General features: G+C 61.0%; 2 protein-coding genes across 2 annotated transcripts; both read right to left on the bottom strand.

Annotated features, from left to right (window-relative positions):
* Positions 1–1,567: 1,567 nt before the first annotated feature.
* Positions 1,568–7,651, bottom strand: IL32 (interleukin 32). Its single transcript, XM_012743422.2, has 8 exons — positions 7,646–7,651; positions 4,957–5,109; positions 4,786–4,818; positions 3,330–3,368; positions 3,149–3,208; positions 2,801–2,827; positions 2,593–2,652; positions 1,568–2,148 (listed from the first exon to the last, which is right to left on the bottom strand). The coding sequence occupies exons 1-8, from the start codon at positions 7,649–7,651 to the stop codon at positions 1,804–1,806; spliced, it is 723 nt and encodes a 240-aa protein (XP_012598876.2). The 3' UTR covers positions 1,568–1,803.
* MMP25 (matrix metallopeptidase 25) lies at positions 5,190–17,593 on the bottom strand. The gene is made up of 10 exons (XM_012743873.3): positions 17,114–17,593; positions 16,650–16,782; positions 14,769–14,904; positions 14,388–14,680; positions 10,039–10,215; positions 9,859–9,943; positions 9,614–9,696; positions 9,180–9,332; positions 8,848–9,105; positions 5,190–8,725 (listed from the first exon to the last, which is right to left on the bottom strand). Exons 1-10 carry the CDS (start codon positions 17,219–17,221, stop codon positions 8,466–8,468), a joined length of 1,686 nt encoding a protein of 561 aa, XP_012599327.1. The 5' UTR covers positions 17,222–17,593; the 3' UTR covers positions 5,190–8,465.
* Positions 17,594–18,921: the final 1,328 nt, after the last annotated feature.

Raw genomic sequence — 18,921 nt, 5'->3', positions numbered from 1 at the left:
GCACAGGGGACAGCATGCGCAAAGGCCCTGAAAAGGGAGGAGCTTGGCAGATCTGCCGGGGCCTGGTGACATGGGCCAGACAGGCCAGGGCCAGGGGTCGTTTACAGTGGGAAGACCGGGAGAGGTTTTTAGGTAGGGAGATATTTCAGGGTTTTTTGTTTTTTTGATATTTCATTTTTAATAATAAAGTCATTTAGGCTTTGGCTACTGGCTGGAAATGGCTTGGAGAGGCAAGGCCAGGAACACTAGCTAGGAAGCCACTGCAGCCATCCAGGCTCACAGTGACAGTGGCCTCAACAGGGTGGTGGGGCTGCAAGAGCCCCCTGGTGACTTCAGCACAGTGGGTAGGCTTTCTAGGTAAGAAGAAGACGAGTGGGGGCCATAAGGGAAGGCGTGAGTGGAGATTGACGGGGGGACTGGGGGTGTCACTCGGGAAGCACAGGGAAGAGGTAGAAAGAACTTGAACATGGTGGAGGGGAGTTCCGAGCACACAGCCAAGGACAAGGAAAGGCTGCGTCAGGGCCTGGCAGTAGGCAGCCCCTCGGAGCCAGGGGTTCAGGCCAGAGATGTGTCTTTTGGTCTCAAAGGGACATCAGAGGATCTCCAGGATGGGAAGGAAGACAGAGTGGGGACCCTCTGGGGCTCTGAGAACAGAGCTGGCAGATTGGGTCGCCTTCTTCCCTTCTTCCTCAGGAAGCAGGCAGGGCCAGGAGAGCTGAGCAGGGCCCTGCAAGGCCTGGGGGGGGAGGGGCTGGGAGCAGGAAGGTCCCACCAAAGGCTAAGGTCACTGTCCAGCCATTTCCCCTGCTGGGCTTCCAGCTGGCCCCATAGGATGGTTGTTCTAGAAAACTCATTCCAATGGTGCAAAGAGGTCAGAGAAAGGAGTGGCATACTGACCACCGAATGCCCTCCACGAGGCCTCCTGGCCCCCAGCCCTTCCCACAGCCTTCGACAAGCCCAGCCCCGCCCCAGACGGCAAGTGTCCTCCCCGTCTGTGTGCATCAGCCTGAGGCCGAACGTGGGAGAGGAGTGAACAGTGGCCTCAGAAATAGTGAGAGGTGTTGCCCCTCCCCCAAGCCCCTGAGTGCGGCCCAAGGTCCGCAGGTGCAGGTGGGGGTGAGGGCCCAGGGATATGACCACGGCCTCCTCCCTCCTCTGCCTTCAACCCGGGCAAGTGGGGCTGAGTCCCCTCTGCTCTGCCTCAGCCCAGCTGGAGTGCCGAGGGCAGAAAGGGGTGTCACGAGATGAAAAACATGGGGCCAAAGCACCCTCACACCCCAGGTCCCTGCGGCCCCAGGAGCGGGCGTCCCCGGAGCAACTGCTGCCATAGGCAACGCACCCACCCAGCTGAAATCCTCGGGCCTGCGACTGACTGTGCGGTGATCAACATCCCGTTGTAGACGAGAGAGGGCAGACGGCTCGTCCTTGCTCAACCAAAGCCGGAAGTCCAGCCTGGGTCCATCTGACCCGCCTCCTCTGCCTGTCACCGTGGGGCCCCCTGTCTCCCGCCTGCCCCAGACCCCCACCTGGGCCTGCCTGTCAGAGAAGACGCAAGGCAGGCACCGGATTCCATGTAAGCAGCCTTTTTATGTGGACTTTAGGGCGAGAGGCCAGGTCAAACTGCAGCAGGGAGGTGAAGCGGGGCGGGGGTGGGGTGGGGTGGGGTGGGGTGGGGTGGGGTGTTGGTGGTTGGGATGCGGAGAGGGAGGGGCCGAGGGAGGGGGTTGGGGTGAGCAGGGGGGCAAAGGCCATGTGAGAAGATTTGGTCTGAGACCTGGGGACTCAGGTGCGTCAGCACGCCCCTCAGTCCGCCTGGCCGGGCTCCCTAGACCTGGATGGAAAACAGGAAAAGCACCCCTTCAGGCTGCAGCGGAAACGCTCCAACATGCTGCAGATGGCCGTCCAGAGACGGACCGCCTTCTGGGCAAAGGCTGACCACTGCTTCTTCATCCAGGACAGCGCGTCCTGCCACCTATTCAGCATTCGGTCTATCATCCCTTGGAACAAGGTCAGCAGCCACTCAGGCCCCTGGGCCTCTGGCTCTTCCGGGACAGAGGGCCCCTGGGCCGCTGGCTCTTCCGGGACAGAGGGCCTCTGCACCCTGCGGCGAAGTTCCGCTCTCATTTCTTGATCTAGAAGAGGGGACTCCTACGGAACGGGGGGCAGTGTGAGGTCTGGAGGGCAGGGGGGCGGGAGGTGCAGCCCAGGCCCTGACCCCACCAGGCCTCTCAGCCTCCGCATGGGTCTGGGACACAGAAGCCACAGACGCTGGCTTCCGGCTGGCAGCCCCACAGACACAGATATGAGGGACTTTTCCCAGAGGGCCCCCCCTTGAATGCCCCCCCGTGGCACAGCCATGACACTTGTATCTGCCCATTCCCTGACGGCTTCTGCGTGTCCCCCAGCCCACCGGGGCTCAATCTTGGGTGGAGTTGAGAGCGGGGTTTGGCCCCTGTGTGCGGGGGCAAGTCCGGAGTGGCAGCCCTTTGCCTGGGGGTGGGGAGGGCTGGCATACCCGGGCCCACACCTAGAGGAGAGAGGGCAGGGGGTGAGGGAGAGGCCAGGGGGCCGAGGTGGGCACCTCAAACTCACCGGCTCGTCAGTCCCGTAATCAGTTTCCAGGACTTCAAGCGAGGTCTCAGTGAACTTGTCCTAGGGAGAGGAGGGCTACTGCAGGCCCCGCTGTCACCTCCCAAGGGTCCAGGTGAGCCACAAGGGGACCAGGAGCCCAGACCCAATAACCTGGAGAGTCCAAGTCCTGGGGACTAAGCTTCGTGGCAGGGGTGGGGGGACACCTTACCTCCAGCTCTACCATGCTGGACTGGACCTGTTAGGAAGAAATGGCTCAGCTCCAGGCCCCGCCCCCTTGCTCTCAGCCGTCCTCAGCCCCACACATCCCGAACCGGGTCCAGCTGGGCGCCCTGGGCTGGCATCGTGTTGTGCCGTTAGTGTTCTGTGGGACCACCCCCACCCCCATGCACTCATCTGCCTGCAGGGGTGCGGTGAGAGGGCTGGGGCTGCAGGCTTTGTCCAGCGCAGGGGTGACCAAGCTGAGCTTCATCATGGTCATCAAGAAACCACTCCCCACGTTGTGGAGAGCCTGGGGGTGGGGATGTCTGATCTGGAGCCTGCTGGCCCATGGACCTACCTGTTTATGTGCTGCGATTTGACTTAGTATAACATCCACGGAATTATCTAAGATCTGGTGCTGTGAAGAGAGGCAGAGTTGGGGCCAAAGGGTCCCAGGTGGGCTAGAACACCCTGGGCTGCACAGGCTGAGAACCCCGGCCCCACCCAGCACCCTGAGCACGCAGGGGGAAGAGCCTTACCATTTTGTCCCTCAAAGTCTCACAGGCAGCAGGGTTGAGCTGCCAACAGGGTGGGAATAACAATTACACTCAGGCCGTAGGTGATGCCCGCCCCCCCCCCGACAGACAAGCTACACACACACACACACACACACAGGTACACACAAACATTTGCAAGGATGTGAGAGTTGGCTGGGGGAGGGGCTTGTTAGGGATTGGGGAGCTGAGCAGTGGCCATTCCTCTCTGAGGTGCTTTACTGAGATTTGGGGGTACCAGGTGTGCTCCGCCGTGTAACCAGCCACTCCTCCCAATTGCCAACTTGCTGGCTCACAGCCCTGGCCATTCTGCAGACACCTGGCTGGACCCACAGGGGCAGGAGGCACCCCAGAGACTACCCCTGGGTCCGTGTCTTAAGGCCCCAGGCTGGTTGGTGGCTGGACATGCCTGGCTTCTCAGCCTGCTGAGTGGTCAGTGCCACTCCCAGACTGTGCGTGGCCCCTGTCTGCACACTTTGAGTCAGTGATGGTACCATCCTGCCAGCTCAATTTCACAAGAAATAGGGCAAAAAAAGAAATACTATGCCAGCCAGTGGGAATAAGCCACTTCCCAGATCACCCCCCGAACCTGGGTCCAGGTGCTGGGCCCTGGAAAAGCCCATGGTCACAGGTCTCAGAGCTCCCTGGAGGACCTGGTCGGCCTCACCTTTGGGGTGGGCTATGGCAGGGGAGGGGAGGTTGGAGGGCACCTCGGTAGGGAGGAAGGGACACCGACACCCCCGGCCAGTGCAGGTCGTGCTCTTGGGCCGCCTCAGCCAGGCCACCCCCTGGGAGGGACTTTCTGTGGGAAGTTTCCAGAAAGGCACTGCCCCTCTGCCCAGGTTGCCCAGGTGTGAAGGGCTGGGACTGGTGTGTCTTCTCATCCCGCAGACCTGCCATGCGCCAGCTCCCCCCACAAACAGGCAAACAGGTGAGGTCTAATTTCTCAAAGAATGCCTTATCCCATAGCTATATGGTCACTCAGTGTCCCTGACCTGGCCCTGGCACACGCACACGCACACGGACACAGGGAAGTACTTAGAGCACATGCCAATTTTCAGACTCCTACACACAGGTGCGCCAAGCGCAGCCCCGGTAAGTTCCCTCCTAGCCTAGTGTTGGTCCCATGACCAGGGTCTCCGTGTGACTTGAGAGGCCCACAGCGAAACAAGCCTGTGGGTCCGCTAATCAGTGATGGCCCAGAACTCTAAAAGGGTGACAGCCAAGCATGCCCCCCACGACGCAGGGGCCATCAGGAGCTGGGGCTCACCTACCTGTGAAGCCCGCTCTGCCCCCCCAACCTCCCCCAGGGGGCAGGGGAGAGTGGGACTGAGCCAGGGGGATCTGGAGGGAAGAGCAGGGGTGGGGCCGGTGCTGGGGGAAGGGGCACGCTCTGCGGAGATGGGGTTCCAGGCTTGTCCCCATCACCGAGCTTACCCACCTTGGAGTAGCACATGGCAGGCAGTGTAGGTTTCTAGGGGAGGAACAGGGATGAGAAAAAGTGTCTCAGAGAAGCATCCCCCCACCCCCACCCCCGTGTCATTAGCCTCAGGGACCCCAGCTCCCCCCTGGGAAGACCGGACAACCCGGCCCGCCCCACTGAGACAGTCACCTTCTCCTCTCTGTCGTAGTCCTTGTCCTCCTCGCACAAAGGCCCGCTGGCTGCTGCCCCAGCGGGTTTTAGCACACAGGAGGGAGGGGCTGGGGGCGGGACATTCCTGGAGCTCAGGGGCAGGAAGCCAGCCGCCTGCCAAAGTTTCCCTTTCTATAAGGGCACCAGTCATATTGGATTAGGGTGTCATGCCCACTCTCTCCGGCCCCACGCAGAGACACCACACACACACGCAAGGCGTAAAAAGGAAAAATTTATTACTAGCTCGAGCTAGGGTCCAAGGCATACAGCAACGCGCTATTCAGACCTCGGACCTGGTCTAGGGGCTTACAAGCTTTTTATACTTTCAGTTTACATTGCTTTACACAGGGCGCGTCTGTTGTGGTTTTTTGGTTTTGCCAATACCCAGAATCTCTCCGGATGCTCTATTGTAGCTAGGCAGGGGTTTATGTTTTGTTTTGTTTTGTTTCTTTTTCTCGGAAATTCAGGGGGTTTCTGCCCAAGGCCCGTGCTGCTCTCAGACGCCTGTCATGGAGGTACTCATGTCCAGCAAACAAGCAGTTTTACAGAAGCAAACAGGCTGTCAAGTGGATAGGCGGTTGGACCTTACGCAAGCGGGTTACAAAAGCCGATGGCTGGTTAGGGTTCTTACAAGCATTCACTCTGATGATGTCATTGTAAGTTGATGACCTCTGTAAGACCCTATCTCCAAATAAAGGCACATTCTGAGGTACTGAGAGTTAGAAGTTCAACATAGGAATTTGGGGAGGCCAGAGTGCTGCCCATAACAGCCCTGCAGGGGACCCAGAGAGACAGAATCCATAAACCACACTTCCTTGGTGAAAGTTTCACTTGGGTTAACTAGCCACCAGCCCTCACCTTTCTGCCACTTGGGAGTCCATTCAATTGTCTGAAACCTCCTTTCCCCACACGAGAAGTCTGGATGCCATCTCCGCACCTAAATCCCAGAGCAGGAGAGAGAAGGAAGCTGCTCCTGCATGACCTGAAAGTAATGCTGGGGCTTCCTCTCCCAGAGGGAGTCCCCCGACCCCACCCAACACTTGACCCCTCCATGACCGTCTCACAGAGGCCACCATGTGAAGGCATGTTGTGTTCCGTTCCCGATTGTACCATGTTTTTATAGCTTTATTGTGATATAATTCACAAGCAATGCAATTCACCCATTAAACTGCACAGTTCAATGCATAGTGTTGGGCAGGGATGGGGGTGTGCAGGTGGCAGGGCAGGTGACACAGGAAGTGGTCAAAGGCTGACAGTCAGGATCAATAAAAACAGAGAAAAGCCGGGCGCGGTGGCTCACGCCTGTAATCCTAGCACTTTGGGAGGCCGAGGCGGGCGGATTGCTCAAGGTCAGGAGTTCGAAACCAGCCTGAGCGAGACCCTGTCTCTACCAAAAATAGAAAGAAATTAATTGACCAACTAAAAATATATATATACAAAAAAAAAATTAGCCGGGCATGGTGGCGCATGCCTGTAGTCCCAGCTACTCGGGAGGCTGAGGCAGAAGGATCGCTGAGCCCCGGAGATTGAGGTTGCTGTGAGCCAGGCTGACGCCACAGCACTCACTCTAGCCTGGGCAACAAAGTGAGACTCTGTCTCAAAAAAAAAAAAAAAAAAAAAAAAACAGAGAAAAGAAACCCAAACAGCAAGGACTTGAGGTTAGGGACTTTTCCTGACCAGGAGCATGCACAGAAGATAGGAGCTTATGACAAAAGTAACCTCTAACATCATAAAACTCACACCCCACAGTTTTCCAGAGCCAGCCACGCAAGGACAGAAAATGAAAGGGTACATGATTCCGGGAATCTCTACCACTTCCCTGAAAAGATATGAGTATTCTCCCTGCACCCAATCAACCCTGGATTCCAACTTCTTCTGCAAAGCACAGCAACTCAGATCTGCCCACTTCCTGCCACCAAACCTCACCCCAGATCCACCAATGTTCAGAAGAATTAAAGGGATTTCTCTCTAATCATTTTTATTGTCCTTCTGGGTGGGAGTGATACGTTTCTAAAACACAAGTTTCCCCCTCCTCCTTCTTGGAAAGAAAACTGGCAGAGGCCCAGATGGCTTCCGGGTGGAGTGGAATTCTCACTCATTGACTGGTGAGGATGCCTGGCTTTTGTCCTCGTGCTGGTCTGGTTGTCATGAGCAACTGGGGACAACCTCCCCTGGTCACTGGGCTCCAAGCAGCACTGTGGGGTCTCTGAGGATGGATGGCAACCTATGAAGTGGCCCACTCACTCAGCGACTCCACCTATGGCGAGGTAGCCACCTCTCAACCAAGACCATCACTGTGCTTCTGAAGAAAATATATGGAGATTGGTCCCTGGAAGGGAGAACCCTACAGAGCCACAGAAATGCCACAAGACAGCCAGCTGCTGCCACCCCACCCCCATAGTTAAATGCAGATTCCTGGCCCCTGGAGTGACGATTCAGGGTCAGGGCATGGAACCTGCATTTTTATGTTTCCCAGTGATTCTGATGTGGAATATTCTAGAAGCATGGTTCCAGGGGCAACGACTCAGATTCTGAATCTGTGGGGAGTGGGAGGTGACTGGGGTGCCTCAGATTCCACCTACCCCTCACCCAAGAGCTAGGGTCACCCACGAGTGCCACGGATGCAGCCTTCAGGCCTGAGAGAGGGCTGGGGCCACTGTCTTCCCACCGGCATGGAGCTGGTGGGAGCCGTGCTGTTCCAGGGGAAGCCGCCAAGACTGCGGGGTGCAGCGGGGAGAGGTTTATTAGGGAGAGGAGGGTGCCCCATCGCGCGGGAGGCAGTTCTGGATCCAGGGTGGCATCCAGGGTGCCCTGGAGTGGGGGTGACCAGAAACGAGGGCAACGGACCCTGGAGCGCGGGGGTCGCCCGTGTGCCCGCTGATGACACCCTGGACGTGGGGCACGGGTCCTCAGGGGCGGTGTCTGGGCTGGGCCCGCGTCCCGGGTCCCCACCACTGTGGCCGAGACTGCGGGGGACGCTGCGGGAGCAGGACGGGGCGAGAAGCCGCGGGGAGCTCGGAGCAGCGGCTGGGAGGGGGCTGGGGCTCGGTCCCCCAGTCAGGCCCGCCCTCCAGCGACCCACGCGGACGCCAAACGCTGTCGCTGTCGCCGGGCGGGGTGGGGGCTGGGGAGGGCGCGGCCGCCGCGGGAAAGGCCACTCCGGAGCAGGAGGGCCCTGCGGGGACGCCCCGGCCGGGGCGGGCTTGCTCCCCCCCGCGGGCGGGACGTGTGTCCAGTCCAAGGCCCCGCCCCGCGGCCACCACCCGCTCCCCCGCCGCGTCCCGCCGCGTCCCCAGGCCTGCGAGAGAGGCCCGCAGCGCCCCCTGGCGGGCTCCGGAGGCGGCGCCGGGGCCGCGTCCTCGCCGCGCAGTCGCCCCGCCGGTCCGCCCTGCGCCGTCCGCCCGAGCCCCGGGCCCTGGGGACGCGCGAGGGGGCTCCAGCGGTGGGGGCTCCGGCCGCTTGCAGAGTAGGAGGCCCGGGACGTCCCGTCAGCGGGAGGCGACGGCCCCCGCCAGCAGGGCCAGGAGCAGCGGCAGGCGGGGCGCGGTCCTCCGCCCAGCGGCCTGATTGATCTCGCACTGACAGTCGCAGGGGGTCTCCTTGGGCGGACGGGGTGCCCGAGGGCCAGAGCTGGGGGCGGGGCAGTCCAGCCACGTGGGCCCCATGGGCTGGGGGGAGTCGGGTTCGGTCTTGACGCTGCCTTTGGGAAAGCGCCAGTAGTGGGCGCCCTTGAAGAAGTAGGTGTCACCTGCGGGGCAGGGGACACTTGGGTCTTGGCCAGGCCTGCCCCGGCCCGCCGCTGCCCGCCGCGCCCCCCCGCACCCGGGGCCAGCAGGTCCCAGGGCTCCGGCCCCTGCCCCGCTCCCGCACCTGAGTTGCTGACGGTGACGTCGTCCGGGGCTGGGGGCGCCCCTTCCCAGAGGCTCAGGTCGCGCGGGTAGCCCGGGTCGGGGCGCGCCGCCGCCTCGTCGTAGCGCCAGTACTGCTGGCCCCGGATCAGGTAGGTCTTCCCGTTCAGCGGCCACGAGAACACGGCGTCCACCTCCGCCCCCGGGGGCAGCCCCAGCTCCGTGAGCGGCCGCGCCCCGCCCTCCAGCTGCCGGTCTTGGAACACCCAGAACTGGGGGCCTGGAGGGAGGACGCTGGCGATCAGGGATCAGGGTGGGCTCCCCACGCCGGGCCCGCCTCCCGCCCCCACTCACCGCTGAACAGCAGGATCCGGCCGTCTCCGTGCCGGGCGTTGGCGGCCTGGACGGCCCTCACCTGGGCGGGCAGCCCCTCCCAGAAGCGGTGCAGCCGGGCAGGCCGGGGCGACACCAGCTGTCCGGAGGGCTGGACGCGCCAGAACCAGGGGCCTGTGGGGGGAGACGGGGCCGGCATGCGGTGGTCGGTGGTCAGTCTTCTCCCCCCATGTCCCCCCCCCCCGTGGCTGGGTCTTCGCTTCCCACAGCAGGGGGGTCCTTCTGGAAACCAAGTGCAGTGGATCTAGGGTGACCGACTCATCATGGCTTGTCCGAAGCTTTCTCTGTTTTTAGCAGTGAAAGTCCCACTACCCGGGAAAGGCTACAGCCAGGGTGGGTTGCCCTAAGGGGGGGGGCAACTGTGTGGGGGTCAAGGATGGTGTGAAGTGGCTCACCTTTGAAGAAGAAGGTCTCCCCCCGGATGTTGGCGATGGCGTCGAAATTGCCTTCACATCGATCAGGGACCGGTTCTGAGGGGCTGGGCAGGAAGGACAGGTGAGCAAAGGGGTGGGGGCTCCTTATTTCCTCGCTTACCCTTGAGGACAGTCCTATGAGGCAGGGACTCATACCATCCCATCCCCAGAGGACACTGGGGCTAGGCAGCTGGCCACCCAAGCTCCTGAGGCTGGTGGGAACTCACCTGTCCGGCGGCAGGGCTGGGGGCTGGGGAGGAGGCGCCAGGGGTTTCCTCGTGGGCCTGTCATATGGGGTTTGGGGCGCCTTCCCTGTGGGGACAGAGTCAGGTGGGCGTGGGTGCCCTGGCCCTGCTGCAGAGGCCAAAGGCAAGCCACACCCTGATTTGGGCCAGTGCCCCCCATACCGTAGAGCTGCTGCAGGCCCTCCCGGTCATCCTGGGACAGCCGGTACTTGTCAGGGTCACCCACTGGGCCCTGGTAGAAGGGCCTCATAATGGAGTTGGGTGCCGAGGAGTGGCCCAGGCCCAGGGCATGGCCAAACTCATGGACAGCCACAGCAAACAGGTCGGTGCCTTCACCATCTAAGATGGGGGAGAGTGGGCTGGAGCTGAGACCACCCCCAACCAGGAAAGGGGCAGCCCAGGAAGTCCCTAGGAGTGGGGCCTGCTGGCCATCAGGAACAGCCAGGACACCCTCTGGAGGTAGTCCTGGCCTTCTCTGACCAGACCCTGCCCCAGCCATTTCTTCAGCCCTCCGTCCATTCACCCACTCAGCATGGCAGGGCGGGACACTGGCCTGCCTGCCTGAGAAGGCAGGACCTTACACTGATGGAGCCTCCAGGAAGGGAAGACTCTGTGCGCAGACACTGTGAGGGGGCAGGAACCTAGGGAGCGCATGCAGCCCTCGCCAGGACGCTGCAGCCCTTGCAGCACCCCCTCTCCCAGCTCCAGTCTGTGGTCAGAGACCCCCCTCCGTTGCCTCCTTCTGCTGGGAACACAGGCCAGTCTCCTAGGCCTCGGCTCCCAAGACCTCCCCCATCCCCACCCCATGGCCCCTCTGCTCCCCCTTTCCTTCCATTCCCATCCCTCCTGGAGCCACATCCCTTCCTCCTCCTCCTCTCCTCCCCGTCCTCGCCCCTCCCCCACTGCAGCCTTGCTCCTCTCCCCGCACCCGCAGCCCCTCCAGCAGGCACTCTCAGACCACAGCCCGCTGGCCCGGCCGCCCAGCCTCTTCCCACCACAGCGGCCTCTTCCCTTGGGATCCAGCCCTGGCGCCAGGAGTGAGCCTGTTCGCGCTCCAGCCCGGGCCAAACCCCAGCTCCCCATCGATCCAGCCGCCAGCTGGCCCCTGCTGGGGCCACTGATCCAGCCCAGAGAGGCCGGAAGAGACAGAGACAGCGACACAGCAGGGGCAACCCCAGCAGGAGGCACAGATTTGCCCAGATGTCATCTGCCTCCTGGAAATCTCTAGCAGGGGTTAGCAGCGGTGGAGCAGGTTTATAGGAAGTGACCTGGTGAATTGAGAAGCACACCGTCCTCAGCCCCTGCAGGCTGCTGGATGGGAGCCTAAGAATGGAACTTTTGGGCCAGCCCTGAGAAGAGTAGCCTCATTTACTTCTCACCAAACCTCTATTTCCTAGCCCCATTTTACAGAGGAGGAAACTGAGGCACACACAGAGAGGTCAAGGCAGGTGGCCAAGTACCCCGGCTATGCCGTCCTGCCTTTTAGCAGTGACTTAGATGGTCTCCATCAAATTGCATATGTCCTAATGAATCTCCATGTCAACAGTAGGTTTTCCTGTTGTTCTGAGTCCTTTTTTCTGAGAAATTGGAGGAAGTTTGGTGTCTAAATCAGGGCTATCTCTTTCATCTCTCACCTCCCTTCCCTGCCTTGCCTCTCTTTGGCTGCACTGGGCTTCCGGGCCATGCACCTCTTCCTGCACCCTTCTCACGCCATGCCACTGGAGGAAATTACACAACCTCAGCCACCGTGCAGGCCCAGCCCCCGGAGATTCCTGGAGGGCAGTCTGCAGGGGCCCTGGCACTCCTCCACCTGCCCCGTGCTCCCCCCTCAGCCTCCACTCAGGGCCCACAGCCCCTCAGGCTTCCACCCAGCCCCAGCCCCCAGCTCTCAAGTCACGACTGCAGACAAATGTGTTTCCTCTTTCATCAAGGCTGGCCATCGATGTAACGTGTCACTTCCGGTACGCCCAGAGCAGATAGTTTCATCTCCCCTGTGCTCACTTCCTGTCCTCTACCTTGCCTCAAGGACCCTGCCTGGATCACCTCTTCCAGGGCAAGGACACTGTCCCACCCATCCCCGACCCCTTTCTTGCTATTGGCTCATCCAGCGTCCTGCGTGCTGCGTGCTCAGCCTCCCGCATCCCAGGGTACTCCTTGCTCTGCTCTCGGCCCTCCCTTCCCAGCCAAGTTGTTAGGTCAGTGGTCTCAACTCAGTCTCCACTTCCTCTGCTCCTCTCAAGCCTAACCCCACTGCGGTCTGGATTCCTCCCCTGCCCACTGAGCCTGCAGGCGCTAAGAAGGTCACGCTGCCCCTGGTTGAGCAAACACAGGCCATGTAGCTCCCCGGCCTTGTTTGCTGCTCCGTCACCGCCGACTACTTCCTTCTTCGCTCTTGTTCTTGATCACTTTCGCTGTTCTGTCTCCATCTCCAGTGATTCCCCTTCGCCTGCTGCCTGCCTCCCCTTAGTGCTGCCCCATGGTGCTCTCCATGGCTCTGAACCTGACCTTCACAGTCTAGATTTCCTCCCAGGAGCCTTCCCAACCCCCACAGGCTGCTGACTCTCAAATCTGCCTAGGCCCAGCTCTGAGGGCAGCTGGCAATGCCCAGAGCACAGCTCCAGGCCAGGCCCCGTGCTGGGAGCTGTGGGTACATCGCCCATTTCCCCCACAAACCCACACTGCCAGCAGGTACTGTTTATCTCCCTTCCTCAGATGATGAAACTGAGTACAACGAGGTTAAGTAACTTGTACGTTGCAAGTGGAGGCACCCTGACTTGAGTTCTCCTTGGAAGCCCACAGGAATCTCCATCTGGAGCTCCACTTCTGGGGAACATGACCTAGGACAGAGGAGTCCAAGTTCCAGAGCAGCGTCCTCAACTGCCTACCCCAACCTGTGTGCAAACACTGTCCAAACCTGCACCTGCTGCCAGCCTGCTCCTCCCACGCACTCCCCACCCCATTAACAGTCGGCTGTCTTTGGGGCCTGAGCTGGACCTGGATGTCATCCTACCCTCCTCATCTGCCTTGACCCCAGGGCCCAGCCAGATCTTAAATCTTTGTCCTTCCTAACTAACCTTTCCCGCTATCTGTCCACTGCCCCTCCTCCAGGATCAACCACCTCTTACTGCACCATCTCTTACCTGAACCCCACAAGAACCTCCCACCTCCCCGCCTCTATCCTGACGCCCCACTGCAGCCAGTGATATTTCTAGAATGCAAAACCCTTCAATGGCTCCCCAACGGTGCAAACTCTTCCACGAGCTTTCCAAGACCTCTGTGATATGGGACCTTCCATCCTCTTCAAACTCCCTACTGATGGTTTTGGTTTTTTTTTTTTGGAGACAGTTTCACTCTGTTGCCTGGGCTAGAGTGCAGTGGCGTGTCATAGCTCCCTACAGCCTCAAACTCCAGGGCTCAAGCTATCCTCCTGCCTCAGCCTCCCGAGTAGGTGGGACTACAGGTGCACCCCACCATGCCCGGCCAATTTTTCTATTTTTAGTAGAAATGGGGTCTTGCTCTGGCTCAGGCTGGTCTTAAACTCCTGACCTCAAACGATCCTCCTGCCTTGGCTTCCCAGGATGCTAGGATTACAGACTTGAGCCATCATGTCCAGCCCGATGCCCTATTTTTCCTTCCAGCCTGGGAGGTCCCTGGCTGTGTCTCCCCTCATTGGGTCCTCCTACCCCGACTGCCTCAGACTCAGACAGCTGCACTTCCCTACTGTGTCACCACCCTGTGCACCCTGGAGAGCAGAACCTTGTCCATCTGTCCTGTGCAGTGTACAGAGGTGTGAATGGATCACCCCTTCCAGGAGCCCCCCCTTGCCCAAAAGCTTTGGGTCAACTTCTCTCCTGAGCACCGCAGGGTCAAGGACTTCCTCTGATGTGATTTCGTGTAGTTGTGTCACCATGTGTGTAGTAACTGCTGGTCACTCTTCTGACTCAGCTGCTGAACAGAGACTTGTTTTTTTCTCTGTAAGTCCTCAGCCCCACCCTGGAGCTGGGCAGTGGATAGGCCTCTGTGATGGTTAATTTTATGTGGCAGTTTGGCGTGGCTCTGGTGTCTGGCTATGGTGCCCAGTTGTTTGGCCAAACGCAAGTCTAGCTGTTGCTGTGCGGGTATTTCATATGTGGTCTATAATCGGGTCACTTAAGTAAAGCAGATCACCCTCCACGATGTGGGGGCCACATTGGGCAGCTCAAGGCCTTAAGAGCAAAAACTGAGGTTTCCCAGAGAGGAAGGAATTCGGCTTCAAGACTATAACAGAAATCCCGCCTCGGTTCCAGCCTGGCAGCTCCCACACTCCCCGTGAGCCAATTCCTTAAAAGAAGTCTCCTTACACACGTGCACACGCACGCGCGCGCACGCACACAGGCACACACCCCCCTAATGGTTCTGTTTCTCTGGAGACGCCCACCTGCTACAGCCATGTCCGTGGGTACAATTTAAACCTAATTCTTGAGGATGGACTGAGCTGAGGAAAGCATCTCTCCAAAGAGGGGAGATTTTACCTTTTGACCCAAAAGTCCAGGTCTCCTCATCATCGAAGTGAGTGTCCCCGGAGATGGAGTGCTCCCCTGGGAAGAAGGCATGGGCCAGGGTGCCCCCCATCCCGTCGAAGGGGTAGCTGTCCTCGTGGAAGGCCCGGGCGAATTCGATGAGGATGTCGGGCTCCAGGTTTTGGGAAGAATCCATCTCGTGGAATGTGAGGCCCGACTCCACGCCCCAGGCGGCCAGGGCATAGGCCATGAGGGTCCGCACGGTCTCCGGGCTCAGCGGGGAGCTCTGGGGGAAGGAACGAACCCTGGGGGAATAGGAGGGGTGGGTGAGGGTGGCCAGTCAAAGCTGGGGCCCCGAAGGCAGGCCCGGGACTCGGGTGGGCACGGGCCTACCTCCACGTCAGCACTCGCTTCTTCCACACGCTGCCACCCAGAGCATACCGGCGCCGCCGCCGGACCAGCCCTGCCACCCCCAGCACGTCTGGCAGGGAGCAGCGGGGCTTATGCATGGTGGCTATTGTCACTGGGTCTGCAGGAGACAGTTGGGGGGGGTGTCAGTAGTAGGACAGCCAGACTTAATCATGGCATCAGGTAACTTTCTACCTGGCGGAACTGAGGCTTGCGAAGGTTAAGAAATTTGCCCAAGAAGGCCCTGCCATCTGGATTTGAACCCAGGCAGGCTGCCTCTGGAAGCCAGCACACACCAAGCTGTTACTGCTCCCTTCTCAGTGGCCTTGCCCTCTCTGCTTGGCCCTGGGGGGATGGGCTGCCTCCAGGTGCTGCTCAGGTTGGGATCTTCTGTCCTGTTTCCCCAGATCCTCATGGGCGGCCTCTGGAAAAAGGAACCCTGGGGTGCAGGGAGGACCCTCTCTTTGAGGCTGGAACCCCTTCGAGCTGCTCACACCCACACCAGTGCTTCCAAGTCCAAAGTCTCCAGGGCACCTGGGTCTCTATCTCCTGTGGCAGACCACCCCCTCTAGGGTCAGAGCCACCTGGAGTCCCCTTCCCCAGGTCAGCTTCATTCCCAGCAGCCTCTTCATCTTCAAATTAAGGTCAAACCACACCTCATTTGTTGAGATGACGAATAGTAACTGAGATATAGAGACGCCAGGTATTGTTCTAGGCAGTTCACAAGAGTGGACAAGACACAAAAAAGGTCCTGCCTACCTTTGTAGCAAGCCAGGATCTTTCAACTAATTCCAAAATATACATCCCAAAATTCAACTGCTTCTGGCCACATCTACCACCCGTACTCTAGGCCACCAACTTCCCTCGCCTGACTACAACCGCCCCCTTCCTGGTCTCGGAGCTCCCACCGTTCCTCCTCCATCAGCAACCAGAAGAAGCTTAAAACTGCAAATGAGGCCAGGCAGTGGCTCGCCCCTGTAATCCCAGCACTCTGGGGGGCTGAGGCGGGAGGATTGCTTGAGCTCAGGAGTTCAAGACCAGCCTAAGCAAGAGTGAGACCCCATCTCTACTAAAAATAGAAAAATTAGCCGGGTGTGGAGGCACCTGTAGTCTCAGCTCCTCGAGAGGCTGAGACAGGAGGATTGCTTGAGCCCAAGAGTTGGAGGCTGCTGTGAGCTATGATAACACCACGGCACTCTGCCCAGGGCGACAGAGCAAGACTCTGTCTGAAACAACAACAAAACTGCATGCATATCAGACCGAGTTGCTTCCCTCTGTAGAACACTCCCAAGGTTTTGGATCAGCCTGGGTACCAAACCCAAACAGCTTCCCGGCCCCTACACGAGGCTATTGCCAAAGCCCTTCAGCCCTCCTTCTGCTCCAGGCTCACAGACTCTTGCGTGCCACAGGGCCTTTGTGTTTGCCTGGGACACTCCTCTCCACATCTTCCCATGGCTGGCTCCTCCTCTTTGTGGTCTCTGCTCACATGACATCTTTCAGAGGGGCCTTCCCTGAGCAGAACAGCCCCTCAATACCGTTAGCACTTTATTTTCTTCAAAACACTCACCTCTATCCGAAATAATCCTGCATATACATATTCTTAATCTGAAAACGTTAGCTCCATGAGAGCAGGGACCGTATGTATCTACTCTGTTCACCACTGTGCTGGCGGGGCCTGGAGTGGCCCCGCATGTCAGCGATTCTCAGAAAATGTTTACGAAAGATGAATGCCTGAGAACCTCCCGGGTGGGGACCTGACGTCAGCACCCCCAGGACTCACAGGTCAAAGGAGCTGGAGGGAGGGTTAGACTGCGGGCACAGGGAGCTGCGCAGAGGCAGGGCTGGGGAGTGGTGGGGGCCACCTACCCATTTGGCCTGTCTCGGGCAGCCCCGCAAACCTCTGCATGACCTTGATGGCATCCTGCAGCTTCTCAGGGCTCTGCAGCTGGGCCTGGGCGGGGTGGGGTGGCGGCAGGTAGCCATAGCGGGTCAGCCAGTCCTAGGCCATCAGAGCGGACAGGTGAGGCGGGCAGGGTAGAAGGCATGGGCTCTCCCTGCCCACCCCCACCCTGGAAGGCCCGTCCCTCGCAGGGTGCCCTCCCAGCCCCGGGTTTGCCAGTCTGTGTGTGGACCCAGGAGTCCAGCCCTCGGCTCCTTTCCAGATCTCCAAATCCGGCCCTGAAACCTCCGGACGGATCCAAGATTCGGGGTTCTAGACTCCATCCTCAGTCACTCTGGACATCTGAATCCGGGCCCTGCCTCCTCCTGCCCCCAGCCTCCCTCTCCCAGCCTCCCCGCGGATCTCAGGAGCCCGCGGACCCCGCGCTCACCACGCCCAGGCTCACGTCCTGCGCCGTGGGGGCGCGCGCGGGTGGCGGCAGCAGCGGCAGCAGCACCGCCAGGAGCGGGAGCCGGGGCCGCAGCACCTGCCGCCGCATGGCGCGCTCCGGCCGGGCCCGCCGCTGCGGCTCCAGAGGGACCTGACCCCGCCGCCCCGGGGACCGGGAGGAGGTCCGGGCCCAGAGAGGGTCGGGGGCACCTGGCGCGGGGTAGGAGGGGGGCAGGACGGGCGTGTCGGGCGTCTGGGGTCCCGGGAGGCACGATAGAGTGTCGGGGGCGCGCGGCAGAGTCAGCGGGGGGCCGGGCGCGGTCGCTCGCCGGGTCGCTTGAGGCTGGGGCTCCCAGGAGTGCTGAGGAGGGGGCGGAGGTCGGGACTCCGGCTCCGCGGTGGCGGCCTCTCGAGGTCCCGGGGCTGGTCCCGTTCCCGCCGGGACGCTGCGCGGGCGGCCGCTTTCCCCGGGCGCTAGCGGAGAGCCGGGTGGGGCGGGGCGGGCGCACCTCGGTAAGCGGTAAGGGCGCGGCGCGGGAAATGGCCCAATCCTACGAGAAGGGGCGGGCCCTGCGGTGCCGCCCCCCCCCGCACGCCGGGACCCAGGGACCCTCCTCCCAGATCTTCAAAGCGCCTGCGACCCGCAGGACCCCGGGAGGGGGACGGCCGCGAGCGGCCCCGGCAGCAGCCCTAGCCTCTCCTCCCACGACGCGGGGCGCGAGTTTCTCTTCCCAGATCGCGGCTCCGGTGGGACTCCCCGCAGCAGGACTCGCTTCTGCTTTCTCAGAGCCGCGCTGCCCGGGAGGGACGGCCGGGCCTCCCCTGCCTCCTCCCCCAGCCCGCTCCCCCTCCCCGCCGCCTTCCCGGGGACCCCCTGCTGCCAGCCGTCCGCGGCCGGGGGGATTTCCGGGCAGCAGGGGGCTGGGAAGGAAGCTCCCCCTCTCCGCGGGTCCCGGCCCGCCCCCGGCCCCCGCCCGTCCAGGCCGGAGCCCCCGGTGCGCGCCGCCGCGGCTGCGCGAGGTCCGGATGTTCGAGCCCCAGCCCACGCGGGCCGCGCGCGGTGTGTCCCGGTGCCCTGCGCTCGGCACCTCTAGGTCCCCGACGCAGGGGCTGCTGCGGGCCGCGCCCCTCTCCCCGGGCGGCAGGGTCATTTAAAGCTCCACGCGGAGGCTGGAGGCCTGCCTGCAGGTGCCGGGAGCTGGGGACCGAGGAGCGGCAGGGAGGAGAACGGGAAGTAGAGACTTGGGGCCTGCAGAGCCGCCCCTCCCGCGCCGGGACACCTGGCTGCTGCGAGGCCGGCGGCGGAGAAGGATCCGGAGGAACCCGGGAGGGGCCTTCCTGGCGGGGGCCGGGGGCGCCGGAGCTACCCCGCCCGGTCCGGGAGCCGCCGGGAGGGGAGCAGCGAGGGCGACCCGTTTAGATTTCAGACAGAATAAATAGGGAGCCGGTGAGCGAGCTGGCGACGCGACTGACACACAGGTCCTGCCTCAGTCTGCCGGGGCGGCCTGGACAAAGCACCCAGAGCCGGTCGCTTAAACTGGAGTTCGTTTTCTTGCAGTTCTGCGGGCTGGAAGGCCAAGACGAAGGTGCCGGCAGGGTTGGTTTTTCCTGAGGCCTGTCTCCCGGGCTCGCTGAAGGCCACTCTCTGGCCGTCTCCTCACGAGGTCGCCCCTCTGTGCACGCACGCGCACCCCTGGTGTCTCTTCCTTTTCTTATGAGGACACCCTTCCATGGAACAACCCACCCCAGCGGCCTCATTTTATTAATAATGTAATCACCTTTTTTTAAAAAAAACAACAAGGTCTCGCT

The sequence above is a fragment of the Microcebus murinus genome, chromosome 19, assembly GCF_040939455.1.
Source record: "Microcebus murinus isolate Inina chromosome 19, M.murinus_Inina_mat1.0, whole genome shotgun sequence".
Taxonomy (NCBI): domain Eukaryota; kingdom Metazoa; phylum Chordata; class Mammalia; order Primates; family Cheirogaleidae; genus Microcebus; species Microcebus murinus.
Note: the sequence above shows the minus strand (reverse complement) of the source record. Positions and strands in the feature narration are given on the sequence as shown.